Consider the following 12,883-nt stretch of genomic DNA (forward strand, 5'->3'; position numbering starts at 1 on the left):
ATCCACATTCACTACAGGACTCCAATTCCTCGGACAATTCCCCTTAAAGGAACAGTTCAACATTTTGGGTCAGATGTTTCCTGTCAGAGGTCCACAACACTGTTGGCCTAGCTTAGCACAAAGACTGGAAGCAGGGGGAAACAGCTAGCAATAGCTCCATCAAATGATAAAACAAATATACTTTCTAACTCCAAATCAGTTTAATTGACATCTCTGTGGTCTCTACACGTCATCTAGTGTGGTTTGTAAAATATGGAGATGTAAATCAAAGAGGAGAGAATCGTATTTTTTTTGTTCTGGCATCGTGAAGTAGCTGTAGATGCTGATAATGACACTAATAATAGCAGCATTAGCATATTGATATGATAAAGTAGCTCATCAGCTGAGGTCAGAGGAGTCGGATTCCCGGGAGGAGCCGATGTGGGTGGAAGCTGCATGCTAATCGTCTCTGGGATCCTCCGGCTGAATATCAAAGCCTGGTTCATTATGTATGGAGGGAGCGCGAGTCTCTCCCAGCGGACCCTGACTCTTCTCCGTCTACCTTCCCCGTGCATGCAAACGCCTCCCCGGGCAGCCGGTGCTGCGTTCAGGAACCCAGCCCCCTCTTGAAGTGCTTATTAGTGATTCTGTGGCTTCTCCATGTCGGTCCCAGCTGTGGCCGGCACACAGCCGGCGTGCTGCTGCTACTGTAAATGTCAGCCAGTGAGCCTCCTGCTCCAGATCCACAGGCTGACCTTAAAAGATCAGCTGATCAGTTTCAGGTCCACCACATTTGCGATGGAGTCTAATTATAACCATTTATTTTCGTAAGGGGCATGGCTTTTTTTTTTCAGATCTACTTTAATTTATTCAATTCATTTCTGATGAAAAAGCCCAATATCACAAATCACAAATGTGCCTCAGAGGGAAATCTGAGCAGTCGACATCCTCTGACCCAGGACCCTCGAAAATCCCCCCCCCTCCCCCAAGAAGTTCAGTAGAAGTCATGTGTACAACATGAACAACATAATACAATTACAACATAGTCAATCAATATGACAGAAATGATGCATATAATGAGAGTAGCACCAATCCGTTCCATATGTGGAGATCATATATATATATATATATATATATATATATATATATCTGTAGATATATATATATATATATATATATATATATATATATATATATCTGGCTGCGTGTTGACTGACCATTAGCTGTATCTGAATTTGCATAATCATGACTCAACCTCAACTTCATGCAAATGAGGTCTGTCCATCACAAGCATAGCCTGTATATCTATGTAGTTGTTGGGACGTCACACATTGGTTTGTGGACTGCCGTTATAAAACCTCAAGTTCAACAATTTGGCCGTCGCCATCTTGGATTTTTTCATCCAGTGAACAGGAAGTGACCCTATTCGGAATGTTGAGGAGTGACGTAGAGACGCCGTATACGTCTACCTGTCACTCACCGTGTAGCCCCGCCCCTAAAGCATCCCCTGCTTTATGGTCTGTTTGACTCTAAATGGACCATAATGTACTAAATGAACATCATGCTGTATTGAAGAAGACTGTAAACTAGAGATTGAGACCATAAACTCATGTTTACAATGTTTACTGAGGGAATAAATCAAGAGAGAAGTAGAGTCATTTTAGACTAGACTTCTATACAACCAGAGGAGTCGCCCCCTGGTGGACACTAGAGAGAATGCAGCTTTAACACATGAAGCTGTGGCTTCACTTGGCAGAACTGGAGGTTGCCGTTTGTTCACTGTCGCGGCAGCAGGCTCTTGAAATTCAGATAAACAATGGAACGAGGCACCACTGATGAAATACGCATCACTATTCCGTCACTGCGCTGGCTATTTCTCGCCTAAAATGTTTTCAGAAACATATTTTACTGAAAGCGTTGAGCTGCTGAAAACAGTCGAGCCAAAACCAAAGCACGTCCGCTCGAGCTGCCGCACTTTTGTCGGCCAAATTTGGTGCACCTCCGCTTTTAGTTTTCCACAGCCCAGTTCTGGATTCGATCCAAAATGCGCAGACCTCTATTTTATGGTCAGAGACGAATTGTGTATTTAACCGCCACGTGGAAAAAGACAATAAAACAACGTCGGCATTCAGTGTGTTGCCGATGTAATTTGTGTGCTCTGGTGATTTCAGACCGCACAGTGAATATCTGACCGCACACTGAATTTCTCACTTCACAAATAAGACGGTCAGCTTGATGAATAACGTGGTGAGAGTCTGACAGCGTGCGACAGACGAGTGCGCGATGAGTTAATTATGCCGTCATCTTCATCAACCCCCGAAAGGCCCCGCGGTCACCCAAGTACAGGCGCCAGAAAACTTCAAGTACAAATGAGGATCTGCGGCGGGGGGATCAATACACGCTCTGTTTCAGAGAGTATTAATAAGACGTTTTAAAGGAGACATTCATTAAGTCACCACTCGACGTGACAAAGAGGCTTACAGCAGTAATGGGACGCTTACATATATTAACAGACGCCTCACCACAAAACACGTCATGGAAACGGTTGCAGATGCATCCGTCGCAATGCAACGAATGTTAAAATTACTCCTCGTTTTGTACAAAAAACAGCAACATTTGTCAATTTATACTCATACGCATAACGCCTTTTCAAAATAAACTTCCGTCTTCACAGGAAACTAGTAAGGTTTTAGGCAACAACACTACTTACTTAGGTTTAGGAAAAGATTGTGGAATAATGATAATAAAACAATATTAATAATAATAATAACAATAATAACTTAACTTTTTTATACAAGAGATGAAGCTCAAAGTGCTTTACTATATTAAAAATAAAAATGCAACAGATGAAAGCAAAGGCAAACAGACAATAACAAAAGACAGAAAATAAATACTTTAATGATAAGCCAAATTAAATAGATAGTTTTTAAGATGTTAAAATGTTAACCTATGTCTCTTATATGTCTTGGTAGGGTATTACATAATTTTGGAGCAAAAAATAAGATGCATTTTGTCAAATCTGGGCACAGAGCAAGAGAAACGATGACGACAATGATGATGATGATGATGATGATGATGATGAAACTCCGGGAAAATATTTTTCCCACACAAGTGAATATTTATGTAGTTAAACTCTGTTGATGTTTGAATAAATCTGGAGTCTGGCAGAGAGACGAAGAGTTCTGGACGCTGAGAAGAAGAATGTTTCTGAATAAATCAACGGAGTCTAAACAATTTGGAACTACTCAGAGAGTTTGTTTCCCAAGAGGCAGAACAAGAAGATGGACATGTAGCCAAGGACAGGACATGTCCTCAAGTACAAATCTGGGCTATTTGTACTTTACTTGAGTATTTTCCTTTCCTTTAGAATAAGCAAACTATTTTGATAATCGTCTGTAATGACTAGGATATTTTGTTCCACCTTCTCAAATGTGTAATAAAAGATTCTCGTAAAAATTTCAAATATTTTTGTATGTTTCTGCATTGAGTACATTTACGTTTTTTTTATAGTGTGGTATTAGTACTTTTACTTCAGTAAAACATTTGAGTACTTCCTCCACCACTTTAGAAACGACTTACCCGTTTACCACCTCGCATTCATATTTGATTTCACCCGGATTCTACAAAAAAAAGAAGCAAAAGAACTGCCAGCGTGTTTCAATTATTGTGTGTTTCTTCTTTACTCTTTTGGTTCTGAGCTTTGAAGATGACGAACTGAACCTGGCTGAGACTCTGAGCAGCTCCAGAGTTACAGCGACTGATAAAGGCCAAACTGGAGAGTCGATCAACAGCGCTGATCCCTCACCAAACAAACACTCTGACCTCTGACCTCCTGAACGCAGTCTTGTTTCCTGACTGTTGACATTCGGCTTTGAGACTTCAAGTCTTACGTTTGATTTCTACTTCACGAGGACATCCAGACCTCAACAACTCTGTTTGTGATAAAGAACCGGGTCATGTGCTGCTGAAGTCCATACAGGAGACAGATTGAGACCCAGATCAGATAGAGGAGGTTTACCAGGTGGGTAAACATGGAGATGCACCACAGACCCCCACTGACACTTCAACTCCTTTTAGTGTAGAATCGTTGCTCCATTCACAACTTCCAATTCAACTTCCTACTTCAGCTCTTTACTTCCATTTGAACCGCCATTTACAGACGTTCTTTTATTCTTCTATTAAAACACAGATGTGTTCAGAAGGTGATGAAGGTGCATACCAAAATAAAATAAAGAAATGCGGGTTCTTACGCTTCATTCAAGACAGTGAAAGACTGACATTTCAGCTCTTTAACCTTCGAGTGTAAACTCATGCAGCTCTTACTCTTTAACTACAACATCAACTTCAGTCAGCAAACGCACTCCAACACTCTTCAACTTTGCTTTAAGCTCTTTTTAAGCTCTTCGAGTTTTCTGATATGTTCCTCTTCAGCGATCAAGGTGTTTTAAAATCATCTCGTATCCAAACAAAAATAAAGAGTTTCTGGTTAATTTCACCAAATCAATCAACTCAGACGTAAATGGAAGCACAGACTTGGATTTCAACTTGAAGTGTTTACCAGACGTGCAGGTGTTTTATCGATTTACCTGTTGTGATTATATGAAACCCGTCACATTATTCATGTGTTTCTCCAGCAGACGGGACGCTTTGAGCTGCTGCAGCAGGCTGATAAAGAGCCCGAACAGCAAGACGACAACAGTGTTCATTGAATAATGAATAAGAAGGCCTGAGGTGTTGTGTTTATTTCAAACAGTCTGTCTCTTGAGTGATTAGAGAAAAAAGAAAGTTTTATTTTGGCTGCAGCTTTTCCTACAGAAGAAGAGGATTCTGTCTGCAGACTTTTCTGCACTCTGAAGCTAAGATGTGACACCTCGTCTCTGTTCGGGGGGGACGGTGATGTAATCTTCATGCGAGCGTGTCTGAACATTCAGTCTGAACCTGCTGCGTCAGCCATTTCTGTGGGTAAAAATAACCCAAGGTAGAACTGAAACCTAAGGTCTTATCAGATCAGGGGTATCAGAAGGAACCTGGACACTGTAGTTACTCAGTTGTTCTTAAGACTGTGTGACAAAATAACAGAAAGCTCAAGCTCAAAGTCCCCTTACTGGCTTTTTTTTTGGGGGGGGGGGGTTCAACACCCACCTGCTTCCTCTTTATCAGCGAATGTAAGTGGCTCAGGGGTCTCATGGGACCAAAGTACGGGACTGCAGTCACACGTTAACGGGATGTGGGTTGGCGATTGTTAACAGAAGGCGTGTGTGGTGTCAGATCTTGCTTTCTTTCATCTTTAACGAGGGTCATTTGTGCTGAACGCAAAGTAATGGTCCTGCTGGACTCAAAGTGATTGGATTGAGATCATTTTTTTTTGGTCGAAAATGAAATTTCAAGCACTACTTTTAAGTCTGTATGGACAAGAAGTCCTATAGCTGCTCACAATCATGACAAGTTTGAACATTTGTATGTCTCGACATGCGACAGAACCGACTCCATCTCGTCTGTGCAACATTTCAATTTCACTACATCTAATAGATATGTCACAAAAAGACAAAAATGTTAACCGCATGTTGATTCCACACTGTCAAATATCTGACTGTTCGTTTACAGCAAATTACTGTGTTATTATTTTATTGACTATTGTAAATTATAGTCAAATGACAGTTATATACTGTGACTTCACAGTCAGTTATGGCATCAAATTACTGTGATATAGCATTATGTTGCCGCAGTATTACGGCATTGAACTGTGATTTTACAGTAAAATACCTATCAGATTATTACAGCAGTGTACTGTGGTAGAGTTATATATATATATATATACACTATATATAGTACAGTATTGTGAATTATCACAGTTAAAGCCTGTGAAGATGATCGTGCAATTAATTGCGAAACATTACGGTTAAATCTCGTGAAATTCCAGGGAATCATTTACAGTGCATAAAAGGAAAAGTCAGGGGATCACCAAAGTGAGTACAATGCTTCCTCTGAGCTCCACAAACGTCGTTCAATTTCCTATCAATCTATTGAATGAGTGTTAATAAATATTTCAGTCTGGAGCAAAAGGTGGAGCTCCCAACTGACTGACCTGCACACGGCCTTTGGCTTTCATATTTCAACAGTTAATTTGTCACTTTTTTAAGGATTTTTAAGGGATGACTTTGTGTAACTTTGGGTAGACTTTTGAAGATCTGTCCAAAACACTTCAGGTGAGCTTCAAAGTGCCATGTTGCTTCTTTACTGATTGAAAATCAGATGTGATTAGGGTCACTCGTGTCCTGGTTTATGTCTACAACAACAAATCATTAGCAACTGAACTGTAGCAGCGAGGAAAAAAAGGCCGATAAACTCGGTTTAGAGGAAATGACAGTGAATCGCTCCACCTGTCCTCCTGATCTCCCCACAGACGCGATAATGAGCAAAATCCTCCATCTGGCATCTCGCTCACAGCACACTCAACCCAAAAAAACCCTCAACCCACAGTCGTCTGACGGTGCTAAATTTAATTCTGCTCTAATTAGTTTTGTGCGCCGAGGCTGCGGAGCAGACTGGACTGTGCCTGTGGTGATCAGAAACTAATCAATGATCAATCAGCCAGTCAGAACGGAGCACTAGCTCCGGTTTGTGACGACACCAAACAAACCTCTTTATTTAAAATGTGCAGAGAGAGAGAGTTTATGATGAGCAGACAATATTCAGCCACTTCTTAGTGACGTTAGTTTCCATATTTGGAATGCGGAGGAGTGACGTAGTGATATGCTTCTGGTAGCGGCAGCGACCTGTCAATTACAGTAAGCCCCGCCCCTAAAGCATCCAGCATGGGTCATTTTCTCATAGACTTCTATACAACTACACTTCTTTTTGAAACCGAAATGGTAAAAGTGGTTTTCTGACGAGTGAACCTATCACTCCTAATAATCACTTGATTGTAGTGGATAGAAACAAGCAGTCATTCACATTTAGCGAGCAAATTTTCCCAAAATCTTGGTTAAAACGTGCATTACTGGAAACCTATTAACTAGCTCTACCCTGCAATGAAAGACCAATCTTCATTTCTTTTTTGTGTCTTCTACAAAGATCACGGTGCTTACGTTTTAAGACCTTTATACCTTAGCTTCCAGTCTGTTATAGCGTGATATAGTAGCCATCAAGTGCATGTTTTAAAGTGATATGGTCTTAAAATGAGTCAGCTAAAGTTTAGGACCAACTCGTGAAACTAATGTTAATGTTCTCGCTAGCTCGAGCTGAATAACTCTGCCAGAAACACTTCAAAATCAACGGCCCCCTGGAGACAAAGAGAAGCTGCTTTTGTCTTCTTATATCTGAAATAAGACAGGTTTTGTCTGCTCAAAAAAATTCTCAAGTTTGATGCCTTTAGCCCAATTAGTAACAGTAATGCCCCAGTGTTTTCTGTTACTTCTGCATGTCAGGATTAATCGCTTGTCGTGTGATATTTGAAAAACACATTGGGAGTTAAAGTTTTCACAAAAATTCACCCCCTCAAAAAACCCTGTGTCAGACAGAGAACATACAGTATGTGAGTGAGTACATGTTGGTGCTGCTGACGGCGTGTTTTTCCATTTATAATCTCTGCTGAAGGGCTCGAACATTACATAAAACATGACATGTACATCATTTATCAGAGAAGCACACTCACCCGCTCAGCCGACTGCGCCGTGCCGAAGAAGATGGGGATGAAGGCGAGCCAGATGATGCAGGTCGTGTACATAGTAAATCCAATGGGTTTGGCCTCGTTGAAGGTCTCTGGCACGCCACGCGTCTTGATGGCATAAACAGTGCATGTGACCATCAAGAGGATGCTGTATCCCAGCGAGCAGATGAGCGACAGGTCGGAGATGTCACACTTGAGGACGCCGCGCGCGTTCCCGGGATCCTGCGTGCGCTGCTCGCCGTAGTCCACGAAGGTGTGCGGCGGGTCGGCGGCGAACCACACGAGGACGCCCAGCAGCTGGACCGAGATGAGCGAGAAGGTGATAACCAGCTGGGAGGCCGGTGAGATGAAGCGCGGCGCCGTCACCGCCGTCTTGCCCTGCTCGAAGATGCGGTGGATGCGGTTGGTCTTGGTGAGCAGCGCGGCGTAGCTGAAGCACATGCCGAGGCCCAGGAATATTCGGCGGAAGGAGCAGACGACCACGTCGGGAGCTGCGATCATGGGGAAGGTGATGATGTAGCACAGGAAGATGCCCGTCAACAGCACGTAGCTCATTTCCCGCCCTGAGGCACGAACGATGGGGGTGTCGTTGTAGCGCACGAAGGTGACAATGACAAAGGTGGTGGCGATGATTCCCAGGATGGAGATGAAGACGGGCAACAGCGCCCACGGCGAGTGCCACTCCAGCTTGATGATGGGGATGGCCTGGCAGCTGGTGCGGTTCTGGTCGGGTCTCTTCTCGTAGGAGCAGAGCTCGCAGGTGAACTCGCTGGCCTGGAAGTGGTATCCCTCGCAGCGCTCGCAGTGCCAGCAGCACGGGACGCCCTTCACCACCTTCTTCCTCTCGCCGGTCCGGCAGGGCAGGCTGCACACCGAGGCCGGCAGCGAGGAGTTGCCGGTGGTCCACTGCAGGGTCTCCATCTGAAGGGGGAGGGAGGAGGAACCAGGATGGTCAACATTTATCTTCTAACAGATAAGCTGACCAAACGGCTCAGCAACATCAGAATTAATCACATCTTAGTTGAACCCATAGACACTAGAGAGAATGCAGGTTTAAGATTATTTTTGCCGCCTGGATTAACCACTTTTCTAAATCAAGCTAGATCCAACTGCAAGTAAAAATGGCAACAATGCTGAAACTTAACTCAACAAATGGTTAAAAAGACTGCAAAGACTTTCAAACACGGAGGAGGATTGAAACGCTGTTAATCTGGTCAGTGGACAGACTGTGCACCCAGGTGTCCACATGAAGACAATAATGGACTCCCACACAGACCCAATGTGGATTCATAATGTGAAAAATATTGCAGAAGTTAACAAAGTTAAAGAAAGCCGGTTCAGCAAACGTCTTTCATTGCGACCCTCTCAACAAAAACTCCACTTCGCAACATCCAGAGAAAAGTCATCATGTTTTGTAACAAAGCATCTTTAGGTTATCTAATTAATAGGAGGATATTCGCATCAATCAGAAGATAAGTCAAGTCCGACTTATAAACACTTTGATTGGCGGTTCAATCCCCGGATCCTTCAGTCCATGTCGATGTGTCCTTGTGCAAGACATTGAACCCCAAATTGCTCCCACAGGCAGCACCTATGGTGTGATTGGTTAGTCAGTCCTGATGGTCAAGCTGGCAACCGTGCATGGTAGCCCCTGCTGTCAGTGTATGAATGGATGTGAATGGCATGTAGTGTTAAAGCGCTTTGAGTGGTCCGAAGACTAGAAAGGCGCTTTATTAGTAATCCATTTACTATTTACCATATTCATCTTGCATAGAATTGGCATTACGACCATCTACATTAACAGGCTGCTAAAATCAAGCCTCATGTGCCAGACGGTTTGTTACAAAGAACCATCTGAGAAGCCGTCGTTGGAAGCTCTTTCAATTCATACTTCAAACTCTTAACAAAATCAGTCAGGGGAAGATCAAAAACACCTTTTCCATCAAGAAAAGCCTTTAATACTCCCCAGTTCTGATACATCTGATGGTATCGGCAGGATCTATGGCAACGTCGTTGATTGGTACGACCGCATCACTTGACAAAGATGGATTTCGTGAGAATCCGGCTGCCGTGCAAGGTTCGTTAAAAATGATCACCACTTCAATGACGACTTGTGCACCTCTGGTTGACAGATCGAATAGAGCATTGAGATCATTTGGTCCTTACATCCAGATGCAGCTGATTGGTCCAGTGTCCGATGACTTTGTACTCTGCCGTCGACCTGTTGTTGATCTGATACTGGAAGATGTCGTAGCGTCCGGGAGCGTCGCCGTTCTCGTTGAAGGTGACGGGAGTCCCTGCACTTCCTGTAGAAACACAAAGACAAGAACAGAGTCCTGGCTCAGACGTAGTTGACAGACAAGTTATTTCGGCGTCTCTGTTCGCTGGGACGGCAATGTCACACAATGTTGTTGTAATCGTGTGATCAGGCTCGTGAGCATTAGTTTCTTGATGCTAGACTGCTCGTCATCTGCTCTTACATTTGTCTGAGATCACTCGTTGACAAATGTAAGTTACTGATTGGCTCTTGGTCATGTCACTCAAAGTGCTCCTTCTACAGTTTCAGGAAAACGTGAGATGCAAGACAAACAGGTATCCTATACCAATGGAGGTTGGGGATGAAATGTGCCAATGTGTGGCGATTGTTTGGACATTCTGAAGTAGAATTCATTCCAGTCCTGAATTAACCTGAAGATTAATTTGAGATGCAGCATTGTGCGTCAAGTTTTGGAGTAAAAAAAAATGGAAAAAATGAATGAATGAACATTACGTTAAGAACATTATGATGGAAGTATATGATGCTCATTCTCATGCTGCCAACCCTTCTATTGTCAAACAACCTAAGAAAGCCAGACACCCTATGAATGCCGTCAACATGAGGACAGGTGAAGAATCAAACCTCCAACTCTTGAGATTAATAGCCGACCTGCTCTGCCATGTAATTAACCCTTGCTTGATTTTTCTCATCATGAATCTGTTCTTATAACCATTAATCCAAACTGACCACAGTCACCGCTCAGGACTCTAAGAGATGAGGCCGGTGTTGGTTCTGTTGTCGTCTGTTTTGTCTTTTTAAAGCAGTCAGCTGTTATTTTTCTGCAGGTTTGAGTCATCTCATCACCTCGTCACCAGAGCAACCGCACAAACGTCTTGTTGCAATATTGTCTAAATCATCCCTGCCAAGTTAAAGTCTCATGTTGTCTAACACTGTTCACACTACGCCTGCAGATTATTACTATTTTAATCATCTGAAACTTCAGACCGACTCAAAGGTTCTGCTTTCCATTGTAATTTCTCCTGAGCAGTGATGTAAACACATACTGTGTTCAATAATAATATTCTGAGCTTTTATACAATTATATTATCCTGTGAAGTGATTTTATCACGTCTTCATTGCTTTTAATGATGCATTACGCTTTTAAATTGTTTAATTCATGAGTCTACAAGTGATAACAAACATTTTAATTCTTTACAGATTTTGATCGATGCATGCATGCATGCATGGATTTTGAAGATTGTTGACATGAATTCACATGGACTTTGTGTGATCATTTTAGTTTAATGTATGAATTGATGAGCTCAGCTCAGAATATGAGAGGAAAATTAACTCCCCTCTTAGTATTTGATAAAAGAATCTGTAATGGTTAAACTACTTTGGGGCAAATTCACAAAAGAAATGATTGTGGATGATTACGTTCTCTTATTTCAAGTGTTTTTAAGAAACTTTATATATGTGTTTGGATTATTTAATACCTGCCACGATCCCACGGCAGCAGAAACTATAAGCGTTTCTCCCCTTAAGGAGAACCACAGCAGCGTAACTTCATTGATTCGATCAATCTCTCGTGTATTTTTTCTCATGTATTTTCAAAAAACTGACGTGTAGAGGAGCTTAATTCATTTATTTTTCATGGCGCAGCTGTCATCGCGTCCCAAAATAGTCGACACCCTTTACTAATGTGCTACAGTTTCCACCGACTCTCAGAATACGCTCATCATCTCACTGATACTGCATCTGGCGTTTAGCGCTGATCTTTGTGATTTGGATTTTCACACAGAAAGGGTCCAATTTAATGTCTGCATATTATTTTATTTATACGTACAAGTAGCACAGGAGCACCACGACACCGTTTGCTTTGCAAGATTTTTTTTTTGCAACGTAAATATTTATGTTTTTCTTTTCATTTTTTGTATTATTCATAACAGAAATAAATGAATTCAGGTTTTCTTTTAAATAAAAGATGAAAATAATGAGCCTCAGTGAGACTGAGAGTCTAAAATGTACGTTTCATGCCAATCTAGATCTGATTTTTCTTTAGACAAGTTTTAGAAAACACAAAAACATCAAAAAATATAAAATTTTGCAAAAACCTGTTTTCATATTAAATCAGATTGAAGCTGCAGAAACCCTGTAACTCACCTGAACCAAACTGTTTAAATAACTTTTGCAGAGACACATACGTGCTCTGAACATTTCACACATACATCAAAAACCTTAAAGAGGTCTAAGATCGCAAATTTGGTGAGCTCAAAGAAGCAAAGTAACAAAAGCGTAGTACAGTACATCCAAGAAGCATTTACAACGGCTTGAAATCCGATTGTTTGAGCCCTCATTCTTCTTCAGAGGGAACCTGAAGATTAGAGATTGTGATTGATGGAGAAGATTGAGATGCAGCTCAGCGGCGTGCGTCAAGTCGTTCAAGTCATAAATCAGATATAATAATTGATTAATTAGGGCTTAGAACCTCGTGATGGATGTTTACGATGGTCTTTCTCACGCTCCGTTAAGTCTCATAAGCCGTTGCAGCAATTTTTGGGTCGATGCCATTTGTATCACAGATACGGTGCTAAATTTAACCGGTTTTTTTTACCACGAGAGAATTGACAAAAATTAATATGAAATACCTCCAAATCACCACAAAAAGACACGAGGACCTTGGGGAAGACTATAGAAAAAACTAAAAAAACTATAGAAAACTTTTGACATTTTGAGATTGATGCCAAAGTTAAACAATCGGTCTCACTGTGAGAAATGGCTGAGATGGGGACTGCACACTAGTGGACTCAGTGGATCCACGAGAGTCTCAGCTTTCCAAGTTATGCAACTCCAAGACCGTTTAGGGACCCTAGTGTGCAGGAATTTTTAAATATACCATTTTAAGAAGAGGCAAATATAACAGTATGCAAAAAAAACCTGCATGGGATTAACATAAAGTGAAAGTGAAGAGTCTGCTG

General features: G+C 41.9%; 1 protein-coding gene across 1 annotated transcript in view; it reads right to left on the reverse strand.

The window, feature by feature from the left end:
- The window catches only part of LOC137881553 (metabotropic glutamate receptor 8-like), a 104,468-nt gene that overhangs the window by 11,932 nt on the left and 79,653 nt on the right, over positions 1 to 12,883 (reverse strand). Inside the window, 2 exon segments of the mRNA XM_068723537.1 lie at positions 7,634 to 8,569; positions 9,815 to 9,954. Coding sequence (XP_068579638.1) covers positions 7,634 to 8,569; positions 9,815 to 9,954 — 1,076 coding nt within the window.

The sequence above is a fragment of the Cebidichthys violaceus genome, unplaced genomic scaffold, assembly GCF_023349555.1.
Source record: "Cebidichthys violaceus isolate CVI_PGR_0920_01 unplaced genomic scaffold, fCebVio1.0.p SCAF_3, whole genome shotgun sequence".
In the NCBI taxonomy this organism is placed as follows: domain Eukaryota; kingdom Metazoa; phylum Chordata; class Actinopteri; order Perciformes; family Stichaeidae; genus Cebidichthys; species Cebidichthys violaceus.